The sequence below is a fragment of the Salmo salar genome, chromosome ssa27, assembly GCF_905237065.1.
Source record: "Salmo salar chromosome ssa27, Ssal_v3.1, whole genome shotgun sequence".
NCBI lineage: Eukaryota > Metazoa > Chordata > Actinopteri > Salmoniformes > Salmonidae > Salmo > Salmo salar.
In genome coordinates, this window is record NC_059468.1 from 34,465,001 (window position 1) to 34,491,637 (window position 26,637).

At 45.4% G+C, this 26,637-nt stretch overlaps 1 protein-coding gene across 3 annotated transcripts in view; it reads right to left on the reverse strand.

The window, feature by feature from the left end:
• LOC106588997 (CUB and sushi domain-containing protein 3) overlaps positions 1-26,637 on the reverse strand; it is a 746,396-nt gene that overhangs the window by 152,297 nt on the left and 567,462 nt on the right. For all 3 annotated transcript variants that reach the window (XM_045709277.1, XM_014178612.2, XM_014178611.2), the window contains 5 exons: positions 12,678-12,791; positions 11,180-11,275; positions 7,964-8,167; positions 4,997-5,121; positions 4,414-4,510 (listed from right to left, as the gene is read on the reverse strand). In XM_045709277.1, coding sequence (XP_045565233.1) covers positions 4,414-4,510; positions 4,997-5,121; positions 7,964-8,167; positions 11,180-11,275; positions 12,678-12,791 — 636 coding nt within the window. The remainder of the gene's footprint in view (positions 1-4,413; positions 4,511-4,996; positions 5,122-7,963; positions 8,168-11,179; positions 11,276-12,677; positions 12,792-26,637) is intronic.

Below are 26,637 nucleotides of genomic sequence, written 5' to 3' on the forward strand. Positions count from 1 at the left end.
GTGCATCTGGGTCCTGGACTTCCTGATGGTGCCCCCAGGTGGTGAAGGTAGGCAACAACACCTCACTATGCTGATCCTCAACACAGGTGTGTGTACTTAGCCCCCTCCTGTACTACCTGTTCACCCATGGTTGCGTGTCCACGGAAGTCTCCAACTCAATCATGAAGTTTGCAGATGACACAATAGTGCTAGGCCTGATTATGAGACAGCCTACAGGGACGAGGTGAGGGCCCTGGCGAAGTGGTGCATGGGCACACTGCTGGCCTTTCAGGACATCTACAACACTCGGTGTCACAGGAAGGCCAAGAAGATCATCAAGGATCAGAGCCACCCGAGCCATGGCCTGTTCACCCCACTACCAACCAGAAGGCGTGGTCAGTACAGGTGCATCAAAGCTGGGACAGAGACACTGAAAAACTGCTTCTATATCAAGGCCATCAGACTGTTGAAAAGTCACCACTAGACGGCCTCCGCCCAGTACCCTGCCCTGAACTTTAGTCACTGTCACTAGACGGTTACCACCTGGTCACTCTACAATGCACCTTGGAGGCTACTGCCCTGTGTACAGTGCCTTGCAAAAGTATTCATCCCCCTTTGCGTTTTTCCTATTTTGTTGCATTACAACCTCTAATTTAAATGGATTTTTATTTGGATTTCATGAAATGGACATACACAAAATAGTCCAAATTGGTGAAGTGAAATTCTAAATTCTAAAAAACAGAAAAGTGGGATGCGCGCATATGTATTCACCCCCTTTACAATGATGCCCCTAAATAAGATCTGGTGCAACCAATTAGCTTCAGAAGTCACATAATTAGTTAAATAAATTGCACCTGTGTGCAATCTAAGTGTCACGTCATCTGTCACATGAATTCAGTATATATACACCTGTTCTGAAAGGCCCCAGAGTCTGCAACACCACTAAGCAAGGGGCACCACCAAGCAAGCGGCACCATGAAGACCGAGGAGCTCTCCAAACAGGTCAGGGGCAAAGTTGTGGAGAAGTACAGATCAGGGTTGGGTTCTAAACAATTATCCAAAACTTTGAACATCCCACAGAGCACCATTAAATCCATTATTGAAAAATTGAAAGAATATGGCACCACAACAAACCTGCCAAGAGAGGGCCGCCCACCAAAACGCACAGACCAGGCAAGGAGGGCATTAATCAGAGAGGCAACAAAGAGACCAAAGATAACCCTGAAGGAGCTGCAAAGCTCCACAGTGGAGATTGGAGTATCTGTCCATAGGACCACTTTAAGCCGTACACTCCACAGATCTGGGCTTTACGGAAGAGTGGCCAGATAAAAGCCATTGCTTAAAGAAAAAAATAAGCAAACCCGTTTGGTGGTCGCCAAAAGACATGTGGGAGACTCCCCAAACATGTGGAAGAAGGTACTCTGGTCAGATGAGACAAAAATGTAGCTTTTTGGTCATCAAGGAAAACGCTATGTCTGGCGCAAACCCAACACCTCTCATCCCCCCGAGAACTCCATCCCCACAGTGAAGCATGGTGGTGGCAGCATCATGTTGTGGGACTGGGAAACTGGTCAGAATTGAAGAAATGATGGATGGCGCTAAATCCAGGGAAATTCTTGAGGGAAACCTGTTTCAGTCTTCCAGAGATTTGAGACTGGGATGGAGGTTCATCTTCCAGCAGGACAATGACTAAAGCAACACTCGAGTGGTTTAAGGGGAAACATTTAAATGTCTTGGAATGGCCTAGTCAAAGCCCAGACCTCAATCCAATTGAGAATCTGTGGTATGACTTGAAGTTTGCTGTACACCAGCGGAACCCATCCAACTTGAAGGAGCTGGAGCAGTTTTGCCTTGAAGAATGGGCAAAAATCCCAGTGGCAAGTTGTGCCAAGCTTATAGAGACATACCCCAAGAGACATGCAGCTGAAATTGCTATAAAAGGTGGCGCTACAAAGTATTGACCTTGGGGGGGGGGTGAATAGTTATGCACGCTCAAGTTTTCTTGTTTGTTTTACAAAAAAACATATTTTACATCTTCAAAGTGGTAGGCATGCTGTGTAAATCAAATGAAACAAACCCCCCCAAAAATCTATTTTAATTCCAGGTTGTAAGGCAACAAAATCGGAAAAATGCCAAGGGGGTGAATACTTTCGCAAGCCACTGTACGTAGTCATTGAATACTGGTCACTTTACGTAATGTTTACATACTGTTTTACCCACTTTATATGTATATACTGTATTCTAGTCAAGGCCTATCCTATTTAACTATTGCTGTATATATACTATTCTTCAGATATACTACATATTCTATCCATATACTGTCCATACTGTCAATACATCTCATCACATATATATATATATATATATACTGAACAAAAATATAAACACAACATGCAATAATTTCATTGATTTTACTGAGTTACAGTTCACATGAGGAAATCAAATTCATTATGCCCTAATCTATGGATTTCACTTGACTGGGAATACAGATATGCATCTGTTGATCACAGATGCATACAATGGGCATTACAATGGGCCTTAGGATCTCGTCACAGTATTTTTGTGCATTCAAATTGTCATTGATAAAATGCAATTGTGTTCGTTGTCTATTGCTTATGGCTGACCATACTTTAACCCCACCGCCACCATGGGCACTCTGTTCCCAATGTTGACATCAGCAAACTGCTTGCCCACACGACGCCATACACGTGGTCTGTGGTTGTGAGGCTAATGGATCTACTGCCAAATTCTTTAAAACAACGTTTCAACATTTCATTCTCTGGCAACAGCTCTGGTGGACATTCCTGCAGTCAGCATGCCAATTGCGAACTCCTTTAAAACATGAGACATCTGTGGCATTGTGTTGTGTGACAAAACTGCACATTTTAGAGTGGCTTTTATTGCACCTGTGTAATGATCATGCTGTTTAATCAGCTACTTGATATGCCACACCTGTCAGGTGGATGGATTAGCTTGGCAAAGGAGAAATGCTCACTAACAGGGATGTAAACAGATTTGTGCACAAAATTGAGACACATAAGTTGTACTTGTGTATGGAAAATATCTTCTATCTTTTATTTAAATTCTGAAACATGGGACCAATACTTTACTTTACATGTTGCGTTTATATTTCTATATTTCTAAATTCCATTCTTTTACTTTTCAGATTTTTTGTGCATTGTTGTGTATTGTTTGATACTAGTGCACTGTTGGAGCTAGGAACACAAGCATTTCACTACACCCGCAAAAACATCTGCTAAATATGTTTACGCAACCAATAACATTTCAGATTTGATAAGATTTGATTTTGATTTGACAGCTTACAGAATAAGGAAACCATATGCCATTTTGTTTTACTTGGGTGCACTATATAATCAGTAGCAACTCTTACATGAAGGTATAAACAGACTTCTCCTCAGGTAGTTACAGCACTTGGACAGCTGTAATCATGACAGATACTGTGTCTCTGCTCACGCCTCCATTCTCCTAAGTGTCCTCCTGATATCGAGCTCATTCCCTCTCTAACACCCTATTGTTCCAACCTTTATATAAGTGTTGGAACAAGTCAGCATCTATATCTATATGGACCAGCTGAGAACTCCACAGTGTTGTGTGGCCCTGTCATTCAAGCCTTAGCAGGGGACTCAGATTCGCAGTGGGACTGCCTAATTACTGTCCACCCCTATAACTGCCGTACACCCACCTTCCCCTCTCTATCCCCCATGAGCCTGCGTTGACCCGCTGGGCCTCAGTGACAGACATGCTAACGAGGCCGGAGAGCGACCTATGCTAGGGCCCTGTAGATGCTCATCAGCCAGGGTATTGTTTACTACAAAGCGGCTACAGAAATCGGCGGGGGAGAGCTCCCTTGACAGGCCTGGCAGGAATTGATCTGTAGCACACAGCCAGGGGAGACACATTGAACCACATGTGTTCCGACTGCTAGAATTATATGTTCGTGGTCGTGGACACAGGAAGGTGTTCGTTATGAGGGAAAACAACTTATGAAATCGTGGAGGGGACTGTGGATCTGTCTCCCTCCGTTAGTACATTCGTCACACGTGATATCTCAGACAGCACTGGCCTGACTTTGACAAAACTTGGGTAAATGATGTGTCTTGCCATAGAGACCCGGCGTTTACAAAACGACACTGATTGGCCCATGTCAGGAGCTATAATAATTAACTGAAATGTGTTAGTAACAGGCACTGCATAATTCGTGGGGGAATACATGTTTACTGTTGCTTGTTTTCTAACAGTAAATTATTATAATGATCTCGGAAAGGGATTTCCGTGTTATGAGATTATAGCTAGCTGGAACGTGTTTCCATGAAACATAGTTGATGACCAAATTAGGATGACATAACAGATATTATCACAAATAAGTGAAGGCACCACAAGTGGTCGATTATTGATCCAGGAGCTAAAGATTACCTGAGTAGCTGCCCAGTCTCGGAGCGTGGTTGTCGCCTCCGTCATAGAAGTCCAGAGAGTCCCAGTTGTGTTCCGAAGCAAAGCTCACCACCTGGATCTGAGGCAAAGAGTTAGGACTCAGACCTTTTTCACACTACTGACCCGACCCAAACTGTACTCACTAATGCCTGATTCACACAGTACTATACTGGCTTGCATAGTCCTTTCCAGCATTGTTTTCAGCAGGCCAGTGCAGTACAGTACGGCACTGCTCAGTTCGGTTCGGCTCAGTTGTGTGAGACAGAAAGATAACTGCCATACAGAAACAGACAATTCATCACCACTTGAAACCTTTGAAATACTCCAACTTTAGTAAATGAACACTGTAGTACTGTAGATAATATCCAATGGAAAGAGAAAGACGAGACTTCAGGTCCAAAACACAGTGCCCACTTACAGTAAACATCTACCCTTTAAATAATTATTAAGCTATTAAGTATTCCCTTTATTTAAGTTTAACTTCTGGTACTGCATGGCGATACTCTGAAATCGCAAACATCTATATTCTTCCATGGTTCTTCAAGAACAGAACAGTCTCTCTTACTTGGATACCAGCACCCTCAGGCACCGAAACCTTCCAGACGCAGTTCTGATTATTGTCATACGGCTCGGGGTAACCAGGGGACAGTATGGTCCCCCTGCGTGCCGTCAGGGTCCCTCCACACGGCACTAAGGGGACAAAGTCAAACAGAGTGGGGACATACGTTAACACAGCCACGTGTATGTCCTAATACGTACAGGTGCCTGCACTTTTACAGTTTTCATGTTGTTATTATTCAGATACAGCACTGGTAATCTGAGACACTTTCTGAATACGGGCCCTGGTTTCCTCACTATCGACGGGTTAGATGACAACGTCAATAAAACAATGCTTCAATGGGGCAGAAGGTTGTGTGTTGTTGTGAGTCTGGATGGCCAGACAGCTAACACCAGTGACAAGAAGTTGCCATGTGGGGAATCGTAGGTGGCTCGTTTCAGCTAGCTTAATTTTGTTCTTGATACCATGTCTTGTTTTGAGGTGTTTTGACTGGTCACGTCTATGCTAACATGTCAAGAATTTTTGCTAGCTAGCTAACCAACAACTGTAACAATGTATTTGAGAGACAACAAGTGCAAATGTATTTGTTTTCAATACACATTGGAGACGAAATATAGTTTACATGTTGTCAATAATCTAAGCCAAACCCGTCTGTTTAGCCCCATTGGTTTTGTAGCTAAACAACCAATCCGTCTACAGACAGAGATATCACTATAGATGTCTGACTTAATAGTGAAGCTTCAGTGAGGCCTCAGCAAATAGAAGATCATTTGACTTACACATACTAAAAGCATGTTGGACAAGTAACGGTTAATCAAATCTTGGATAAAGACATTCTTTGCAGTGACAGACAGTGATTATAGAACGAGTAAGCAGTGGTAAAATAATGTAATACCTCACGTTGACCAATCGGAACAGTCCAAGTTTCGACGCCTATTGTCTTCGAGGCATACCTGTTCATTCTTATCAGCCTCATACACACATCCCATCCCACCATGTGCCTATGATTCAATTAAACTTTATTTAAAAAGGGACAATGAGGCATATAAACGTCTGCCTCTGCGGTGAAAGACGTGACATTATAACCGTTTCTCCCGAGAGAGAGGCTAGGTTAAGCAATTTCCCCCTGTTTTCTGAAGGCCTGCCAAGTATTGTCTTCAAAACCACGAGAGGAGAGAGAGACGTGGGAAAGTAGAGAGCTGTCAATAGCACAAGCTGGTATCTAATGCTGCCAGAACAGTGTTTTTTTTCTCCCCTGATCAGATGCTCAGATCCGATGATGATGCTATCTGTGAAGGATAACAGTATATACTAGAGGTCAGCACCAATCACCTTGTTAAAATAACTAAGAGAAGACTGGGACACACTGATGGCTGTCTAATATGGCAGCAGAAATGTCTGACAGATCTGAGAGTGAAGGAGAGGGAGAGCGGGGGGAGGGAGAGATGGAGAAAGAAAGAGAGAGCGAGACATTGAGAGAGCGAGACATTGAGAGAGAGCAGGAGAGAGAGAGAGAGAGAGTAGGGAGGGAGAGATGGAGAAAGGAAGAGAGAGCGAGACATTGAGAGAGAGCAGGAGAGAGAGAGAGAGAGTAGGGAGGGAGAGATGGAGAAAGGAAGAGAGAGCGAGACATTGAGAGAGGGGAGAGAGAGATGTTGAGAGAAAGGGGGGAGAGAGCAATATATCTGTGTCAGAAAATTAAATTATTCAACAAACTCACTTCAGAGCAATTTCAACTCATCCATATTTTACAGATGATATATAAAATGCAGCCATAGTGCTCAGGTAATCACGGAGAAAATCCTATGGCCCGTATCTGTCCCACTGGAAAACACGAATGGAAAACAGAAAAAGAAAAACCCAAGAAGACGTGTTCTACAGCGGGCCAAAGAGGCAGCATAGAGAAAGCAAGTCATTCAGAAATATGGCCTTGTCAACTCCGCGCTCCCTTATGCATTGATAAGTGGCCCTTCACCTCCACATAGCTAGATACTGGCCCTTCATTCAAAGACTCCTAGATACTGGCCCTTCATTCAAAGACAGCTAGCTAGGGGCCCTTCATTCAAAGACAGCTAGATAAGGGCCCTTCGTATCAAGGGGTAATAGCAGGCTACAGCTCTGGTCAAATCCTGTTTACAAACTACAGTACTCTGTGTCTCCCTCCTTTGCTTTGGAGCAGGGCTTTGGATGAGTTTGACAGAAAATAACACCATGTCATTCTGTCTCTGCCAGTGAGGAGCAGGGAGCTAGCACAGATTAGATGTACTTTACTAGCCTCCCATCAGACAGGCATGCACTCTGCCCACCCCACCATGGACACTAAAAAAACCTGGGAAAAAATCCCTGCGTTATTAAATGTAGCTTGATATGAAAGTCACTCTGGCTGAAAACCAGAACCTTGAATATTGGTCTTGTGATCTGCAGACAAAAAGGCAAACATCACTTTAAGAGAGAAAAGGCAGCCATTGGAAGATCATTACAATTTAGAGGCTATTTTCTGAGCTGTTTTGACATAATGAATAGACTGCAGCTCTGCTGACAATTAGTAATAATCGTAACCAGAAACTGGGCAGAGCACTCGTCAGGAAAGAGAGTGAGAGAGTCATCTCTCGCTTTAACTCTGCACTCTCATCAAAGACACTCTCTCCTCTCTTCCTCTCTCTCGACCCTCTCTCCTCACCACGCTCTTTAGACCTGGCTGGATGCACAGCCAGGAGGAAACATTCTGCTTGTTTCAGTTAAGAGTGTGAAGGAAGGCCTCCTGAGGGACCCTCCCAGCCAAAATCCCAGTCTGCTTTGATATGCACACTCACGCTCCCACGTTAATGACTTTGCCTCACTTAAGAGGTCAGCCCGATGGCTATCGGCATGTTGATGAAGCTTGAGAGAAAGGTAGAAGACTTAGGGGTGTTTCTGACATGCGGTCACCAATCACGGTAGTCGACAATTGGCTCGGGAGTCAATCATACTGACCAATGCATGTGGGTAGCGAGTCATTCCATTGGGCCAAGGTGTCAGGGACGGTCTCACAGTGGATGGCGGTGGAACCGTGCAGGATGTATCCGGGGTTACACTCGAACAGGACTGTGGCACCCATGGCGAAGTCGTTCCCGATCCGTTTGCCGAAGCGGGGCTCAGGGACCGAACTGCACTGGGTGGCACTGGTCCTTGGGACAGCTGTGGAGAGGATAGGAGGTGTCAGCAAAGCAATGGAGGAAGAAGAAGAAGAAGTGGGGACAAAAACATGAAATAACACATACCCACTCTCTGGTGACAGACTTTCAGCTATAGCTAGCTAGAGTGACATTTGATAATGCAAAACCCATGTCTGAAATGTCACAACACAGACCACCACCAATGGTGCATTAAGGTGCTGTAAGAGGGGAGGAGAGTGTGTGTCTGTTACCTTGATCAACCTCCCATGAGTGCTCCCACACTTGAATACTGAACGCAGGTTTATGGTTTTCACATAAACAAGAACCATCTGACTGAATCTGGCCTTTGTGTAAAAGTCTGGTGGTGTTCTATTCAAACAGAAACTGACATATTGAAATTGGGATTCAATTTTGACCAGAACAACAGCACTGAGTTAGTGAGTGGGATTTAAGTTAGCAAGCCTTGCTTGCATGAACAAGGTCTTTTAAATGATGCGAGACTAGGCTAGCATTTTAGAAAGCTTTGCATGTGTAATAGAGAATTACATCCGGGTAGCAGGCTGGCAGCGTCTTGGAGTGTGTTGTAGGAATCCGTCCAGGAGTTAGGCTAAGCATGCGTCGGGGGGGCAGCTGCTGAGTGTTAAGTTACGTCCCAAATGGGACCCTATTCCCTATATATTGTAATACTTTTGATCAGCAGTGCACTTATGAAGGGAATGGGGTGCTAGTTCGGACGCAGACATACTCTTATGAGATTTTCAAGGGGAGGGGGAAATGTGGCATGTGTAGAATTTGTTAAAGCTATAAGAAGCTTGATCATTCTAAGCATTGTGGGGGGATATGTGAAGCATCTTGCTGAGCAGGGCATCTCTGTGCCTTTGATAGTGCTGAACAGACAGGTTTTGGGGCCCGGCAACGTCATCAACAGATGTTAGCTGACAGAAAAATAAAAAATGCACCCCTCTGGCTTTCGGCACACTCCTGATGAATGTAGGTACTCTATGTAAGCGTGAGTCTAAATGTCAGACGTCTAAAAATAATCTCCTCTCATAGACACACGCTACTCTTGAGGGCATTCTGTAAGGAAATCTTAATGAAGCTCAGTCTAACTCAATGCCTGTCAGAGTCGCATTTTTCCGATGTTTTTATTTCAAGTGGAGCTAGTGTATTCAAAGGATCATAATGTATGTACAGTGCGTTCGGAAGGTATTCAGACCCCTTGACTTTTTCCACTTTTAATTACGTTACAGCTTTATTCTAAAATTGATTAAATTAATGTTTTTTCACATCAATCTACACACAATACCCATAATGACAAAGTGAAAACAGGTTTTTAGACATTTTTGAAAATGTGTTAAAAATAAAAAACAGAAATACCATATTTACATAAGTATTCAAACCCTTTGCCATGAGACTCTAAATTAAGCTCAGGTGTTTGAGCTCGTTTCCATTGATCATCCTTGAGATATTTCTACAACTTGATTGGAGTCCACCTGTGGTAAATTCAATTGATTGGACATGATGTGGAAAGGCACACACCTGTCTATATAAGGTCCCACAGTTGACAGTGCGTGTCAGAGCAAAAACCAAGCCATGAGGTTGAAGGAATTGTCCGTAGAGCTCTGAGACAGGATTGTGTCGAGGCACAGACCTGGGGAAGGGTACCAAAAGATTTCTGCAGCATTGAAGATCCCCAAGAACACAGTGGCCTCCATCATTCTTAAATGGAAGAAGTTTGGAACCTCCAAGACTCTAACTAAAACTGTCTGCCCGGCCAAACTGAGCAATCGGGGGAGAAGAGCCTTGGTCAAGGAAGTGACCAAGAACCTGATGGTCACTCTGACAGAGCTCCAGAGTTCCTCTGTGGAGATGGGAGAATTTTCCAGAAGGACAACCATCTCTGCAGCACTCCACCAATCAGGCCTTTATGTTAGAGTAGCCAGACAGAAGCCACTAATAAGTAAAAGGCACACAACAGCCCACTTGGAATTTGCCAAAAGGCACCTAAAGATTCACAGACCACGAGAAACAATATTCTCTGGTCTGATGAAACCAAGAGTGAACTCTTTGGCCTGAATGCCAAGCGTTGCGTCTGTAGGAAACCTGGCACCATCCCTATGGTGAATCATGGTGGTGGCAGCATCATGCAGTGGGGATGTTTTTCAGCAGCAGGTACTGGGACACTAGTCAGGAGGGAAAGCTTAACGGAGCAAAGTACAGAGAGATCCTTGACGAAAACTTGCTCCAGAGCGCTCAGGACCTCAGACTGGGGTGAAGGTTCACCTTCCAACAGGACCACGACCCTAAGCACACAGCCAAAACAATGCAGGAGTGGCTTTGGCACAAGTCTCTGAATGTTGTTGAGTGGTCCAGTCAGAGCCTAGACTTGAACCCGATCAAACATCTCTGGAGAGACCGGAAAATAGCTGTGTAGCGACGCTCCCCATCCAACCTCACAGAGCTTGAGAGGATCTGCAGAGAAGAATGGGAGAAACTCCCCAAATACAGGTGTGCCAAGCTTGTAGCATCATCCCCAAGAAGTCTCCAAGTGCTTCAATAAAGTACTGAGTAAAGGGCCCAAATACTTATGTAAATGTGATATTTGCGTTTTTTATTTGAAATACATTTGTCAAAATTTCATTGTGTGTAGATTGATGAGGGAAATACATTGATTTCATCAATTTTAGAACAAGGCTGTAACGTAACAAAATGTGGAAAAAGTCAAGGGATCTGAATTCTTTCTGAATGCACTGTATACTGTCATTTTGAATACATAGAGGAGAGTATCGTTCCAGACACAACTAAACTCAATCCATGCCTCTTGCTTGACTGGGGTTGGATGAAAGCGAATTGCTGCAACATTTGAATAATGTCATCACAGATCTAAAATAACCAACCCTGGTAGACAAAAAGGGCTTGCTTTCATATGCACTGTGTCCATATTAGGACAGCCTAAGAGTCACAAGGATGTCCTAATATAGACACCGTACTCAGGAATAATCTATAACCTATGAAAGATCTATGGAAGACCAACCTTGATAGACAAAGTGAAAGCCCTTAGCCGTCTCCGGGCCTACTGTGGTGAACTTGATGGTTATCTGGTTACCAGTACTCAAGGGTAGAGACTCCCCTGAAGAAAGAGAGACATTATCAATCAAACACAATTTACAAGTCCACCGAACACAAACATTTCACAGGACGAAATGGAGGTTATTCTTCTGATTAATTTGTACATATGTGAAATCTTAATTTGACCAGTTTCTCACTGCAGGAAAATAATCCTGCAGAAACAGGAAATGGTCATTATTATGTGGATTATTATTAATGGCCATTTTTGTATGGGTTGATACACTTTCAGTTAGGATAAATCAAGTGGAAAAAGTGGAAAATACAAACTTTAGAAGCCTTTTTAAACCTTGAATACCCTACAATTTACATTTCCTGCCATGCAGGAAAATTCTCTGCGACAAAAGAGTGATCAAATTAAGATAGCACATCTGTAGGTTGCCTGTCCAACAACGGATGATCCGACCCAGTCACAGATCAATGTATCAGAGTCCATTGGATTAATCAATCAATTTGATCTCCAATCTGGCTTTGTTTAACTCTGAAGCCTTTTAGTGCAGAACTGATCAGCTGCTGGTTCAATGTTATATTTGAAGAAGGACATTAATTTGCTTTGATAGGAGGCGTCTTATTGCCTGCCAACTCCAATCAAGCCAGAGACACTCTCATCCCACCTCTTCTCTTTTCTTCATCTTCATCTTCGTCGTTGTCTTCTTCTTCTTCTCAGTCTCTCTGACACTTTCGTGGTCTCATCCCCAAGATGGGAGGAGGGGGAAATGTATGGCCCTGCATCAGCACTTACCTCTTTGCCAAAAGCATATTTTCAAGTGTTTCTGATTACATGGTACACATTGGTCCGCAACCATCTCATTTTCCATCCATCCTATACACACGCACACGTGCAGGAACACGCGCGCGCGCGCACACACACACACACACACACACACACACACACACACACACACACACACACACACACACACACACACACACACACACACACACACACACACACACACACACACACACACACACACACACACGCAAGGCTCAATAGCTCAGCATAAGTGAGGGTATGGACCCAAGGGAACAGATGCTTTTGATAAATATGACTATAGGTAGAATAAATGTGGGGGAAATGTAGGCAGGGGAAGTGTGTGTAACTATCACGTGAATGTGGTGTACTGGGATTTTGATACAGAGTGGTGCTGGAGACTAAAGTGATACCAACCAATAGGGTTGAATGTGTGATTAATGCATAGCCCTACAGATGTGGCCACAAAGGCCTTTTTTTTTTTTTTTTACAGTTGTCACAAAGTACTTTTACAATACACCAACCTAGACCCTCAAAGAGCAAGCTGCAAAACGGTGACAAAAGGAAAAACTCAACAACAAAAAACTCCAGTTCTGTGCCGCTGTTGCTGACGTGTCTGTCATTGTGTTGTGCTGCTTGCTGTTTGTATTACCTGAGTGGGAGCCAGAGAGAGAAGACAGGAGTGGAGACTGCTGCGTAGGCCCATCATAAATGTCCACAACGTCATTGAGTGACGTCTGGAACAAGACAAACTGCCCGAACAACACTGAAGGAGAAAGATAGAGAGAAAGAGAGAGGGAAAGAAAGAGGGAAAGAGAGAGGGAAAGAAAGAGGGAGAGAGAGAGAGGTTGACGTGTGAAACTAAGCAAATATATTAACAAACAAGCTAAAACCATTGTGTTAACATGATTCATAATTTCACAGGCGTAATGTTATATACGGTGGCCATTTAGAAAATGCATGAGAGCTTAATTGTGACATCTATTTTTGGCCCCCCGAAGCCAGTAAGTCTCAGCGCATAGTAGGTACTAAAGCGCAGCAAAATAGATAAAACGGGTCGTTATACAATTACTGTTTTGTCAACTGCTCCTTCTCTCTTCAGCGACGAGCATATTGAGATGCTTTATATTTTATTTATTGTGCCAATAACATCACAAAAGTACATCATTATTCTTCATTACAACAGCAGTGACCTTAAAGCTGAAGCAAGGACTTCCAGAGGTAACAGGACTGTATGTTTATTTAAATATTTTAATTGAAAACCTCTCGGGGATCATTCTGTTTGTGTTTGGAGCGAAGCCACAATAAACTGGTGCACCCTGGGGGCACCCTCTCCACTGTATACAGTAATAAAGAAGTATCCTAATTTAGTCTCCCTAACCGCTTTGAGAGCGTCATTGTGAAGGCAGAAAAAACTGATTACCCACCCTACTCATTAGCATTACAAAACTCTACTGTACTTGCCCTAAATTGTTATGAAATGACAGTTTTTCTGTTAAGACTACTTCTCAGGAGAAACAGTAAGTTGTAAAGGTGTCCGCATACATAGGTTATGTTTCGCCTAGCCGAACTCAGCTAGGCGAAGTGACCGTCCATGCTCGCATACTCCCTAAAGACCTGAAACACTTCCTCAAAATAGTCTGAATGAATCAAAGACAAATCAAGAAATATGTCAATAATTTTTACTTTTTTACAGAGGAGGTCTTTGTCGCTCAATTTTACATCTAACTAAGATGTTTGGTGAAGTATTTCTCAAGTGAAAAAATGAGCTTGAAAACACTTCATGTTCCCACTCCTACTAGGAGTAGTACTGTTGACCAATCACAGACAAAGGGGCGTAGACATCGGCTACCGAACTTCGACCTGTCTCAATGAAAATTGTGTGCACTACCAGCCCCCCCCCAAAAAAAACTGCCAAAGACCAAAACGAACAAAAACATCACAAAATGTTATCATAATATATGGACGAACTGTTTCGACTGGGAAGCATACAGTAAGCATAAGTAACTTCACTAAGGCAAAGGTAGTTGCTGATTTCTCTAACATTACATTCTCCCTGACCCAAATTAACTTCAGTTTCCAACACGGACGGCCCAATGATGGAGGCCTTATCCAGATTTCCCAGGTTTACTAGAAATCCAATTTAGATTATTTTTTCTGCTTATTTCTGCTTATTCTAGGAATCTTCCAACTGGGATTTCTGGAAGACCTGAGAGTTTGGAGAAAGTTACTGCAATTTTGTAACCTTAGGCCCACTTTAAACGTTTGAATTTTAAGTGGTCTTGAAATGATGAGATCTAAATCCTACGAATTATCACCTTAGATAATATATGAGACTAGGGGGAACACTTAATGAACTCACTTGCACCATCTTGCCCTACTAACTGTGGATTAGGAAGTTAGTTAAAGAGGTGAATTAATCTACTAGAAATTAGTTAAAGAGGATAATGAATCAACTAGAAGTTAATTAAGGAGGTGAATTTATCTACTAGAAGTTAGTTAAAGAGGTGAATTAATCTACTAGAAGTTAGTTAAAGAGGTGAATTAATCTACTAGAAGTTAGTTAAAGAGGTGAAAAAATACAAATAAATTCTAAAATAATAATTATATTATTGATTGATTAACTATGGCTTTTCAAATCACCCAGTATTGCTATCTGCAGCATTAGTTCTAGGCAAATGTTGCAATTCTTCAGCCATTTCTGGACCTGTAACCAAAAACGAGCTAAAATATACTTTGTGGAGGTCATATATTCATCTTTCCTGATTCCCTTTGATTTATTGCCTTAATGAAATTGTATCTTTACGCTAACAGTCACCATGTGAATCCCATTCAGGGGCCCTATGTACCATCCGTCTCAAACTAGGAGAGCTGATTAAGGATCATTTTAGCCTTTAATTTGATTTTAAAACATTTTAAATAATTGTTTTTGATTACGGCACCTGATATTCCCAGGCGGTCTCCCGTCCCAATACTAACCAGGCCCGACCCTTAGGGTGGCATGGTCACAAGCTTATTCTTTTTTACTCCATTTTCTCCCTGAATTAGGTCCCTTGGCTCGTCTCTGCATCTCCTCAATGGGCTCGGGAGAGGCGAAGGTCGAGTCATGCGTCCTCCGAAACATGGCCACCTACTTCTTTCCACACTGTGTGCTGTCCTATGGGGCTCCTAGTCACAGCCGGTTGTGACACAGCCTGGGATTGAACCTCAGGCTTTAGCGGCGCCTCAGCACTGCAGTGCAGTGCTTTTGACTCCTGTGCCACCCACGACCCAGTGTAGTCTTTTAGATCACAATGAATATCATTACATGGACAGGGGGAGCTGATCCTACTCTGGCACACATGATACATTTATTTATTTTAAATTCTAATTGTATTTATTTAACCTTTAATTTAAAGAACAAATTCTTATTTACAATGACGGCCTACCCCGGCTAAATCCGGATGACGCTGGGCCAATTGTGCACCGCCCTATGGGACTCCCAATCACGGCCGGATGTGAATCAGCCTGGATTCAAACCAGGGACTTCAGTGACGCCTCTTGCACTGAGAGGCAGTGCCTTAGACCGCTGCACCACTCGGGAGTCTGTTAGTCATTACATGGACAGGGGGGAGCTGATCCTGACTCCTACATGTACAAACAAGGCCATTATGGATGGATTTTATTCCTGGGCTGCTGAAGAGCCAGCTGCACAGAGGCCATGTCCCAAATACCACCCAATTTGCTATATAGTGCACTATTTTTGACCAGAGCCCTATGGTCAAAAGTACAGCACTAAAAAGGGGATATGGTGGCATTTTGTACTTCTATTAGTTCCTGCCAAGGCAGCAACTACTCATCCTGGGGTTTATTAGGGATCCCCATTAGTTCCTACCGAGGCATCAGCTACTCTTCCTGGGGTTTATTAGGGATCCCCATTAGTTCCTGCCAAGGCAGCAGCTACTCTTCCTGGGGTCCAAACACATTAAGGCACTTACATTGCAAATAAAACAAAAGATAAAACAGTACATCATATAACATTATTACACCACTACATATCTACAATACAAAATGTATAAAACAATATTACAATGTACGTGTGTTTAGAGCGTGTGCTAGCACTTGTGTCTCTTCACAGTTTCCCGCTCTTCCGTAAGGTATATTTTTACCTGTTCTTGTTTGTGCTTGCATCGGTTACCTGATGTGGAATAGAGTTCCATGTAGTCATGGCTCTATGTAGTACTGTGCACCTCCCATAGTCTGTTCTGGACTTTGTAAAGAGACCTCTGGTGACATGTCTTGTGGGGGTATGGATGGGTGTCCAAGCTGTGTGCTAGTATTTTAAACAGACAGTTCGGTACATTCAGCTTGTCAACACTTCTTACAAAAACAAGTAGTGATGAAGTCATTCTCTCTTCTTTTTAATATTTTTTTATTGCATATTCGAAACATACAATATACTTGCAGTGAAGCCGCTCAACAACTACATCATACCAGTCACCCAACAGATTCCCATTCAGAGCGACACACAGAAACATCCAGGGTCAATACCCTGCTCAAGGGCATGTTGGCCGATCTACCACCAGGCCAAAAAACGTGAACCCGAACCCTCCAAGATCCCCTCACAGTTCCCCAATAGCTGTCCCTCAACCATTCGAGACCCCTCCCACAGCCCCCCCCTCCCCCCAGGAACAATCTCTCTTCCACTTCCACTTTAAGCCATGAGAGATTGACATGCATGTCATTAATGTTAGCTCTCTGTGTACTTTTAACGGCCAGCCGTGCAGTCCTGTTCTGAGCCAACTGCAATTTTCCTAAGTCCCTCTTTCTGGCACCTGACCACACTACTGAACAGTAGTCCAGGTGTGACAAAACTAGGGCCAGTAGGACCTGCCCTGTTGATAGTGTTGTTAAGAAGGCAGAGCTGCACTTTATTATGGACAGACATCCCCCCATCATTGCTACTGTTGAATTTGGGATGCAACCAGAGTGAATCATAAGTCATTACTGTGAATGTTTCCCCAACTGTAGATTCTAGATTCTGTCCCAAGATTCTAGAACTCCCGCTGTCCCTAAATTCTAGAACTCCTCCTGTCCCTAGATTCTAGAATTCTCCCTGGCCCTAGATTCTAGAACTCCCCCTGTCCCTCGATTCTAGAACTCCCCCTGGCCCTAGATTCTAGAACTGCCCCTGTCCCTAGATTCTAGAACTCCCCCTGGCCCTAGATTCTAGAACTCCTCCTGTCCCTAGATTCTAGAATTCTCCCTGGCCCTAGATTCTAGAACTCCCCCTGTCCCTCGATTCTAGAACTCCCCCTGGCCCTAGATTCTAGAACTCCTCCTGTCCCTAGATTCTAGAATTCCCCCTGCCCCTAGATTATAGAACTCCCCCTGGCCCTAGATTCTAGAACTCTCTTGTCCCTAGATTCTAGAACTCCCTCTAGCCCTAGATTCTAGAACTCTCCTGGCCCTAGATTCTAGAACTCCCTCTGGCCCTAGATTCTAGAACTACTCCTGTCCCTAGATTCCAGAACACCTCCTGGCCCTAGATTCTAGAACTCCCTCTGGCCATAGATTCTAGAACTACTCCTGTCCCTAGATTCTAGAACTCCCCCTGGCCCTTGATTCTAGAACTCCCCCTGGCCCTAGATTCTAGACCTCCCGTGTCCCTAGATTCTAGAGCTCCTCCTGTCCCTAGATTCTAGAACTCCTCCTGTCCCTAGATTCTAGAGCTCCTCCTGTCCCTGTCCTTCCCACATTATCCATCAGTTTGTTCTGCATTGCAGTGTAAACAGAGCCAACACAATTAACACATCTGATGAAACACATTTAAGAATGCAGGCTGAGAGATATGTTAACTGCCAAGGCAACACATCTGTGTTACCTGATAAGAAATATAGGCCTATAGTTTTGGTGAGAGAAGAGCTACGATCTACAATCGTGTGTCAATACAATTGTGTTTGGGGAGAGTCACATTCTTAACAGTGTGTGGAGAAGTCTAACAGCAATGCATTAAAATGTCTGAATTTGCAACAGTTGTGATACTGCACACACACAGATCTCCCTCCCTAAATCATATCACTGGCAACCCCAGCCTCCGACTCCAATACTGGGCCAGAGCAAGTCAACTGAACCAAACTCTGGGGAAAAGCTTCTACAGGGAATGTGCATGGTTGAATGGAACACAGAGCAGAGAGAACAGAGACCATGAGCCCTGTGCAGTAAGGAATGTTTTTAATGCTTCAACTATACTGCTCAAAAAAATAAAGGGAACACTTAAACAACACAATGTAACTCCAAGTCAATCACACTTCTGTGAAATCAAACTGTCCACTTAGGAAGCAACACTGATTGACAATACATTTCACATGCTGTTGTGCAAATGGAATAGACAACAGGTGGAAATTATAGGCAATTAGCAAGACACCCCCAATAAAGGAGTGGTTCTGCACAGACCACTTCTCAGTTCCTATGCTTCCTGGCTGATGTTTTGGTCACTTTTGAATGCTGGCGGTGCTTTCACTCTAGTGGTAGCATGAGACGGAGTCTACAACCCACACAAGTGGCTCAGGTAGTGCAGCTCATCCAGGATGGCACATCAATGCGAGCTGTGGCAAGAAGGTTTGCTGTGTCTGTCAGCGTAGTGTCCAGAGCATGGAGGCGCTACCAGGAGACAGGCCAGTACATCAGGAGACGTGAAGGAGGCCGTAGGAGAGCAACAACCCAGCAGCAGGACCGCTACCTCCGCCTTTGTGCAAGGAGGAGCAGGAGGAGCACTGCAAGAGCCTTGCAAAATGACCTCCAGCAGGCCACAAATGTGCATGTGTCTGCTCAAACGGTCAGAAACAGACTGCATGAGGGTGGTATGAGGGCCCGACGTCCACAGGTGTGGGTTGTGCTTACAGCCCAACACCGTGCAGGACGTTTGGCATTTGCCAGAGCGCACCAAGATTGGCAAATTCGCCACTGGCGCCCTGTGCTCTTCACAGATGAAAGCAGGTTCACACTGAGCACGTGACAGACGTGACAGAGTCTGGAGACGCCGTGGAGAACGTTCTGCTGCCTGCAACATCCTCCAGCATGACCGGTGTCGTGTCTTTGGGGGTACCATTAAACTGAAGATATGTTTATCAATTAGCTCCCTGTAATTATTATCACGCGATTAAACTGATTAATTGTTTAATTGTAATTAACTAGGAGGTCGGGGCACCAAGGAGAATATTCAGATTACAAAGCTATACTTTTCCTAATATAACTTTCCTATACTATAATATTATATTCTATTATAGTATAGGCCGATTATCTCCTAGTTTAAATGGTGTATTTACCTCTAGTCCAGTCTCATTCCAAACATCGTAAATTGTTGTATCTGCACGAACCCAGTCTTTACTAAAATCATCCATACATCAATTGTCTTAAAATCATTTATTTACTACACTAAGTAATTAACAGAAAAACATACAAACAGTAATTATCGTCAACAAAGGATTAGTATTGGAATGTGCCCTTGTGGGCTAAACAGGCTGGTCGGCCTGTTGAACAATGGGTCATAAATGGTCAGCTGAGAAGTTTACACAGAGTTCATTAACAATTGACAATTGAAGGCTCACTCATTCGGGAACAATTGCAATCAATATATATATTTACGCTCAGTGTGTCGTTCTGATTCTTGTTGGAGAGTAGTTCTGTTGGGGAGTTTTGTCCGCGTTCTCTCTCTCTCTCTCTCGGTTAGAATGGATCTTTCAGAGCGACATTCATTAATGTCGTCATAGAATGGTGGTTTCGTTGGTCTTCGCGTTCGATGATATCATTTACTTAGCTGCAGACTAATAATTAATATCAAAGACTTGTTCTTATTCTGTCGGTATCAATAGTCTAAAAGTTAACCACGTGGTATGGCTCACTTTCAGTAGAGGAATTGGAAGGTAGAACCTATGTGCCAACGGAGTGTAGGCCTGGTCTGGAGAAATGTAAATCAGGGAGTGTTTTATAGTGCCCATAGAACAGCTTGTCAAATGACGCCTGGTCCTGTATGGGTGTTGGGTGATGGTACAAAGGGGAGGGGGTCAACTGTCCTTCCTGTACCCAAAGAGGCCAACGTCATGACACCGGTTTGGCGGTGGGTCAGTCATGGTGTGGGGTGGCATTTCTTTGGGGGGCCGCACAGCCCTCCATGTGCTCGCCAGAGGTAGCCTGACTGCCATTAGGTACCGAGATGAGATCCTCAGACCCCTTGTGAGACCATATGCTGGTGCGGTTGGCCCTGGGTTCCTCCTAATGCAAGACAATGCTAGACCTCATGTGGCTGGAGTGTGTCAGCAGTTCCTGCAAGAGGAAGGCATTGATGCTATGGACTGGCCCGCCCGTTCCCCAGACCTGAATCCAATTGAGCACATCTGGGACATCATGTCTCGCTCCATCCACCAACGCCACGTTGCACCACAGACTGTCCAGGAGTTGGCGGATGCTTTAGTCCAGGTCTGGGAGGAGATCCCTCAGGAGACCATCCACCACCTCATCAGGAGCATGCCCAGGCGTTGTAGGGAGGGCATACAGGCACGTGGAGGCCACACACACTACTGAGCCTCATTTTGACTTGTTTTAAGGACATTACATCAAAGTTGGATCAGCCTGTAGTGTGGTTTTCCACATTAATTTTGAGTGTGACTCCAAATCCAGACCTCCATGGGTTGATAAATTGGATTTCAATTGATTATTTTTGTGTGATTTTGTTGTCAGCACATTCAACTATGTAAAGAAAAAAGTATTTAATAAGATTATTTCATTCATTCAGATCTATGATGTGTTATTTTAGTGTTCCCTTTATTTTTTGAGCAGTGTATATCAGTGGTTTTGGCAGGACACTACTGCAGTTGGCTAGTAGAGAGACCATTATCCACGTAAAATCTACTGGGATGCAGACTTCATCAACTGCAGACTGTACTGTATAGTGGCACAGCTTCACGTGTTGGAGTGACGCATGTTTTTTTGTGTTGGTGATGCCCCAGATGCGATATTCAGTAAATACCAAGACATTCTACAGATTAATTACGACTTCTAATGTCTTGCACTCTAATGTCTTGTAATGTTAGAAGAAAAGTTGCTGCCAATGGCAACTAGAGTTTTTTTTTACTAATAGAGTAGCACAACTTGGAACCAGAGGAGGACCGAGTACCTGTACACCACGGAGCCAGAGGAGGACCGAGTCCCTGTACACCATGGAGCCAGAGGAGGACCGAGTCCCTGTACGCCATGGAGCCAGAGGAGGACTGAGTCCCTGTACACCATGGAGCCAGAGGAGGACTGAGTCCCTGTACGCCACGGAGCCAGAGGAGAACCGAGTCCCTGTACGACATGGAACCAGAGGAGGACCGAGTCCCTGTACACCACGGAGCCAGAGGAGGACTGAGTCCCTGTACACCATGGAGCCAGAGGAGGACTGAGTCCCTGTACGCCACGGAGCCAGAGGAGAACCGAGTCCCTGTACGACATGGAACCAGAGGAGGACCGAGTCCCTGTACACCACGGAGCCAGAGGAGGACTGAGTCCCTGTACACCATGGAGCCAGAGGAGGACTGAGTCCCTGTACGCCACGGAGCCAGAGGAGAACCGAGTCCCTGTACGACATGGAACCAGAGGAGGACCGAGTCCCTGTACACCACGGAGCCAGAGGAGGACTGAGTCCCTGTACACCATGGAGCCAGAGGAGGACCGAGTCCCTGTACGACATGGAACCAGAGGAGGACTAAGTCCCTGTACACCATGGAGCCAGAGGAGGACCGAGTCCCTGTACGACATGGAACCAGAGGAGGACCGAGTCCCTGTACGACATGGAGCCAGAGGAAGACCGAGTCCCTGTGCACCATGGAGCCAGAGGAGGACTGAGTCCCTGTACGCCATGGACACAGAGGAGGACCGAGTCCCTGTACGACATGGAACCAGAGGAGGACCGAGTCCCTGTACGCCATGGAGCCAGAGGAGGACCGAGTCCCTGTGCACCATGGAGCCAGAGGAGGACTGAGTCCCTTTATGCCGTGGAGCCAGAGGAGGACCGAGTCCCTGTACGCCATGGAGACCGAGTCCCTGTACGCCATGGAGCCAGAGGAGGACCGAGTCCCTGTACGCCATGGAGCCAGAGGAGGACCGAGTCCCTGTACGCCATGAAGCCAGAGGAGGACCGAGTCCCTGTACGCCATGGAGCCAGAGGAGGACTGAGTCCCTTTATGCCGTGGAGCCAGATGAGGACTGAGTCCCTGTAGGTCGTGGAGCCAGAGGAGAACTGAGTCCCTTTATGCCATGGAGCAAGAGAAGTACTGAGTCCCTGTACACCATGGAGCCAGAGGAGGACTGTCCCTGTACACCATGGAGCCAGAGGAGAACTGACTCCCTCTACGCCGTGGAGCCAGAGGAGGACTGTCCCTGTACAACATGGAGCCAGAGGAGAACTGAGTCCCTGTACGCCATGGAGCCAGAGGAGGACCGAATCCCTGTACGCCATGGAGCCAGAGGTGAACCGAGTCCCTGTACTTCGTGGAGCCAGAGGAGGACTGAGTCCCTGTACGCCATGGAGCCAGAGGAGGACTGAGTCCCTGTACGCCACGGAGCCAGAGGAGGGCTGAGTCCCTGTACGCCACGGAGCCAGAGGAGGACTGAGTCCCTGTACGCCATGGAGCCAGAGGAGAACCGAGTCCCTGTACGCCATGGAACCAGATGAGGACCGAGTCCCTGTACAACATGGAGCCAGAGGAGGACCGAGTCCCTGTACACCATGGAGCCAGAGGAGAACCGAGTCCCTGTACGCCATGGAACCAGAGGAGGACCGAGTCCCTGTACGCCATGGAGCCAGAGGAGAACCGAGTCCCTGTGCACCATGGAGCCAGAGGAGAACTGAGTCCCTGTACGACATGGAGCCAGAGGAGGGTCGAGTCCCTGTACACCATGGAGCCAGAGGAGAACTGAGTCCCTGTATGCCGTGGAGCCAGAGGAGGACTGAGTCCCTGTACACCATGGAGCCAGAGGAGGACCGAGTCCCTGTATGCCTGGCAACAGATCACCCTATGGTTTGTGATATCGTTCAGATTTCAGACCCCTTCCTCATAATAGAAAAAGCACTCCAACATCTGAGTTTGCCAGTGTCAATTAGTTTATTTAAGCCTACCAATTGGAATATTGTCCTTTGTTGGCCTTTGTCAGAAGCTTTTGGGAGCTTTTGTGACCCATTCCTCATATGAATATGTTTCAGTGTTTAAACTAGGTAAGGACACTAGCCTTTCAGGGTAAGGACACTAGTCTTTCAGGGTTAGGACACTAGCCTTTCAGGGTAAGGACACTTGTCTTTCAGGGTAAGGACACTAGTCTTTCAGGGTAAGGACAGTAGTCTTTCAGGGTAAGGACACTAGCCTTTCAGGGTAAGGACACTAGCCTTTCAGGGTAAGGACACTAGCCTTTCAGGGACACATTTAACTTCAAGCAATACATTTACATTTGTAAGGGCTAAGTCAAAGACACATTTTCAATTAGAGCTACTGTATACCATCTCAAAGTCATGTTTATACATAGCCTACATATTTGGTTACAAAGCCAATTGCATGACAATGATACTCAAGCAGAGAGCCAAGCACTTTGTTTCACAGGCAGCTAGAGCAAACCCTGTCTTCCAGTCATAGTCTCTCTCGCACTCACACACACACACACACACACACACACACACACACACACACACACACACACACACACACACACACACACACACACACACACACACACACACACACACACACACACACACACACACACACACCGTTAGCACCTCCCGAGCTAAGTACTTCAGCCCATAAGCAGAACAAGGCTACCAAAAGACACCCTATTCCCTATGTAGTGCAGTGTAGTACTTTTGACCAGGGCCCATCGGGTGGTCAAAAGTACTGTACTACATAGGGAGTAGGGTATCATTTGGGACACAACCCTTAACACCTGGCTCAGCACTATTTCAGGGAGTTGTTCGACACACAGACCTCCGCAGCATGAGATTGCCCTTTCCCAAACGCGTCTCGCTCACTTAACACACTCTGACAGACGCTTACGAGGTTATATGGAAATTAAACCAATGATTAGTTCAGATTCCCTTTCCTTTTCCCCAGTGTTAAGATTTCTCTCTCTGCTGCTATCTTTTTTCAGTTTCGTTCTCTCCACCTGATGGTGTCTTTGACTGTTTTCTGTTTCATCCAGTTCTTTCAGGGACATGGGGAGAGAGAAAAATTGAGAGGGAGAGAGAGACGGAGAGAGAGACACAGAAAGAGAGGGAAAGATAAAGAGAGGGAAAGAGAAAGGGAGAAATACTTTCTTTTGAGATGAACGGAGCCTGTAGTCACCTTTGACGCCAACAGAAGGGGTAAGGACAGGAACAAAACCATTGCATACAGCATACAATTACCATCTGTAAGATGTAATACAATTACCATCTGTAAGATGTAAAGCGTAAACATATGATTCAAGGTTGGACAGAAGGTTGACGTCTTTGGCTGAATTAATTCTATTCAAATGCAATAACTTTCCCAGCTTTCCCAGCTTTCCCAGGAACAAAATTGAAAATTGAAATAAAGTGTGCAACAGTCTTCAAGGCTTTCCTTCTAAAACCCTTTCAACCTCTATAGTGCAAAGTAAATTCAATTAAGACACAAAATACCCTTTGTGTCAAACATTAGAAATCCAAGCATCAAGCACAGAATACATATTACTGCAATATAAACACCTTAGCTTAATTCAAATGACTCTTTAATAACCTTGCAGTAGAAGGGAAGGGGTGCTCAATGATTGTCACACTGGACGAGAATCTCAGTCACTGCAGTATTCATGAAATCAGTGAAAAGGGGCCAACAATGTTACGCGAGGGGCTTGACTCTTAAAGATATCTAATACTAAAATCTGGGTCCTGCGTCTGTGTAATCAGCGGCTCAGAAGAGTTAGAGGAGAGAGGGGTAATCACCCCCTGGTTGATCCATGCTGCCGCTGGCTGGCCTGCTGCTGTTCTGGCTGGAGAGAGAGAGAGAGAGAGAGAGAGAGCGAGAGAGAAAGAGGCCTGCTGCTGTTCTGGCTGGAGAGAGAGAGAGAGAGAGAGAGAGAGAGAGAGAGAGAGAGAGAGAGAGAGAGAGAGAGAGAGAGAGAAAGAGGCCTGCTGCTGTTCTGGCTGGAGAGAGAGAGAGAGAGAGCGAGAGAGAAAGAGGCCTGCTGCTGTTCTGGCTGGAGAGAGAGAAAGGAGAGAGAGAGAGAGAGAGAGAGAGAGAGAGAGACAAAGAGAGGCCTGCTGCTGTTCTGGCTGTAAAGAGAGAGAGAGTGGCCTGCTGCTGTTCTGGCTGTAAAGAGAGAGAGAGAGTGTCCTGCTGCTGTTCTGGCTGTAAAGAGAGAGAGAGTGGCCTGCTGCTGTTCTGGCTGTAAAGAGAGAGAGAGTGGCCTGCTGCTGTTCTGGCTGTAAAGAGAGAGAGAGAGTGGCCTGCTGCTGTTCTGGCTGTAAAGAGAGAGAGAGGTGGCCTGCTGCTGTTCTGGCTGTAAAGAGAGAGAGAGAGTGGCCTGCTGCTGTTCTGGCTGTAAAGAGAGAGAGAGTGGCCTGCTGCTGTTCTGGCTGTAAAGAGAGAGAGAGTGGCCTGCTGCTGTTCTGGCTGTAAAGAGAGAGAGAGAGTGGCCTGCTGCTGTTCTGGCTGTAAAGAGAGAGAGAGAGTGGCCTGCTGCTGTTCTGGCTGTAAAGAGAGAGAGAGTGGCCTGCTGCTGTTCTGGCTGTAAAGAGAGAGAGAGAGTGGCCTGCTGCTGTTCTGGCTGTAAAGAGAGAGAGAGTGGCCTGCTGCTGTTCTGGCTGTAAAGAGAGAGAGAGAGTGGCCTGCTGCTGTTCTGGCTGTAAAGAGAGAGAGAGAGTGGCCTGCTGCTGTTCTGGCTGTAAAGAGAGAGAGAGTGTGGCCTGCTGCTGTTCTGGCTGTAAAGAGAGAGAGAGTGGCCTGCTGCTGTTCTGGCTGTAAAGAGAGAGAGAGAGTTGCCTGCTGCTGTTCTGGCTGTAAAGAGAGAGAGAGAGTGGCCTGCTGCTGTTCTGGCTGTAGAGAGAGAGAGAGTGGCCTGCTGCTGTTCTGGCTGTAAAGAGAGAGAGAGTGGCCTGCTGCTGTTCTGGCTGTAAAGAGAGAGAGAGGTGGCCTGCTGCTGTTCTGGCTGTAAAGAGAGAGAGAGAGTGGCCTGCTGCTGTTCTGGCTGTAAAGAGAGAGAGAGTGGCCTGCTGCTGTTCTGGCTGTAAAGAGAGAGAGAGTGGCCTGCTGCTGTTCTGGCTGTAAAGAGAGAGAGAGAGTGGCCTGCTGCTGTTCTGGCTGTAAAGAGAGAGAGAGAGTGGCCTGCTGCTGTTCTGGCTGTAAAGAGAGAGAGCAAAAGAGAGCAAGAGAGAGAACAAAGTCTTCTCACTCTGTTGATTTCAAAAAAGTTTGACTCAATTTGGGAAGAGGGTCTGCTATACAAAACTGATGTAAAGCAGTGTTGGGGGCAAAACATACGACATTCTAAAATCCATGTACACAAACAACAAGTGTGCGGTTAATATTGGAAAAACACACATTCCTTTCCACAGGGCTGTGGGGGGAGACATGAATTGGCGAGGGCACTAG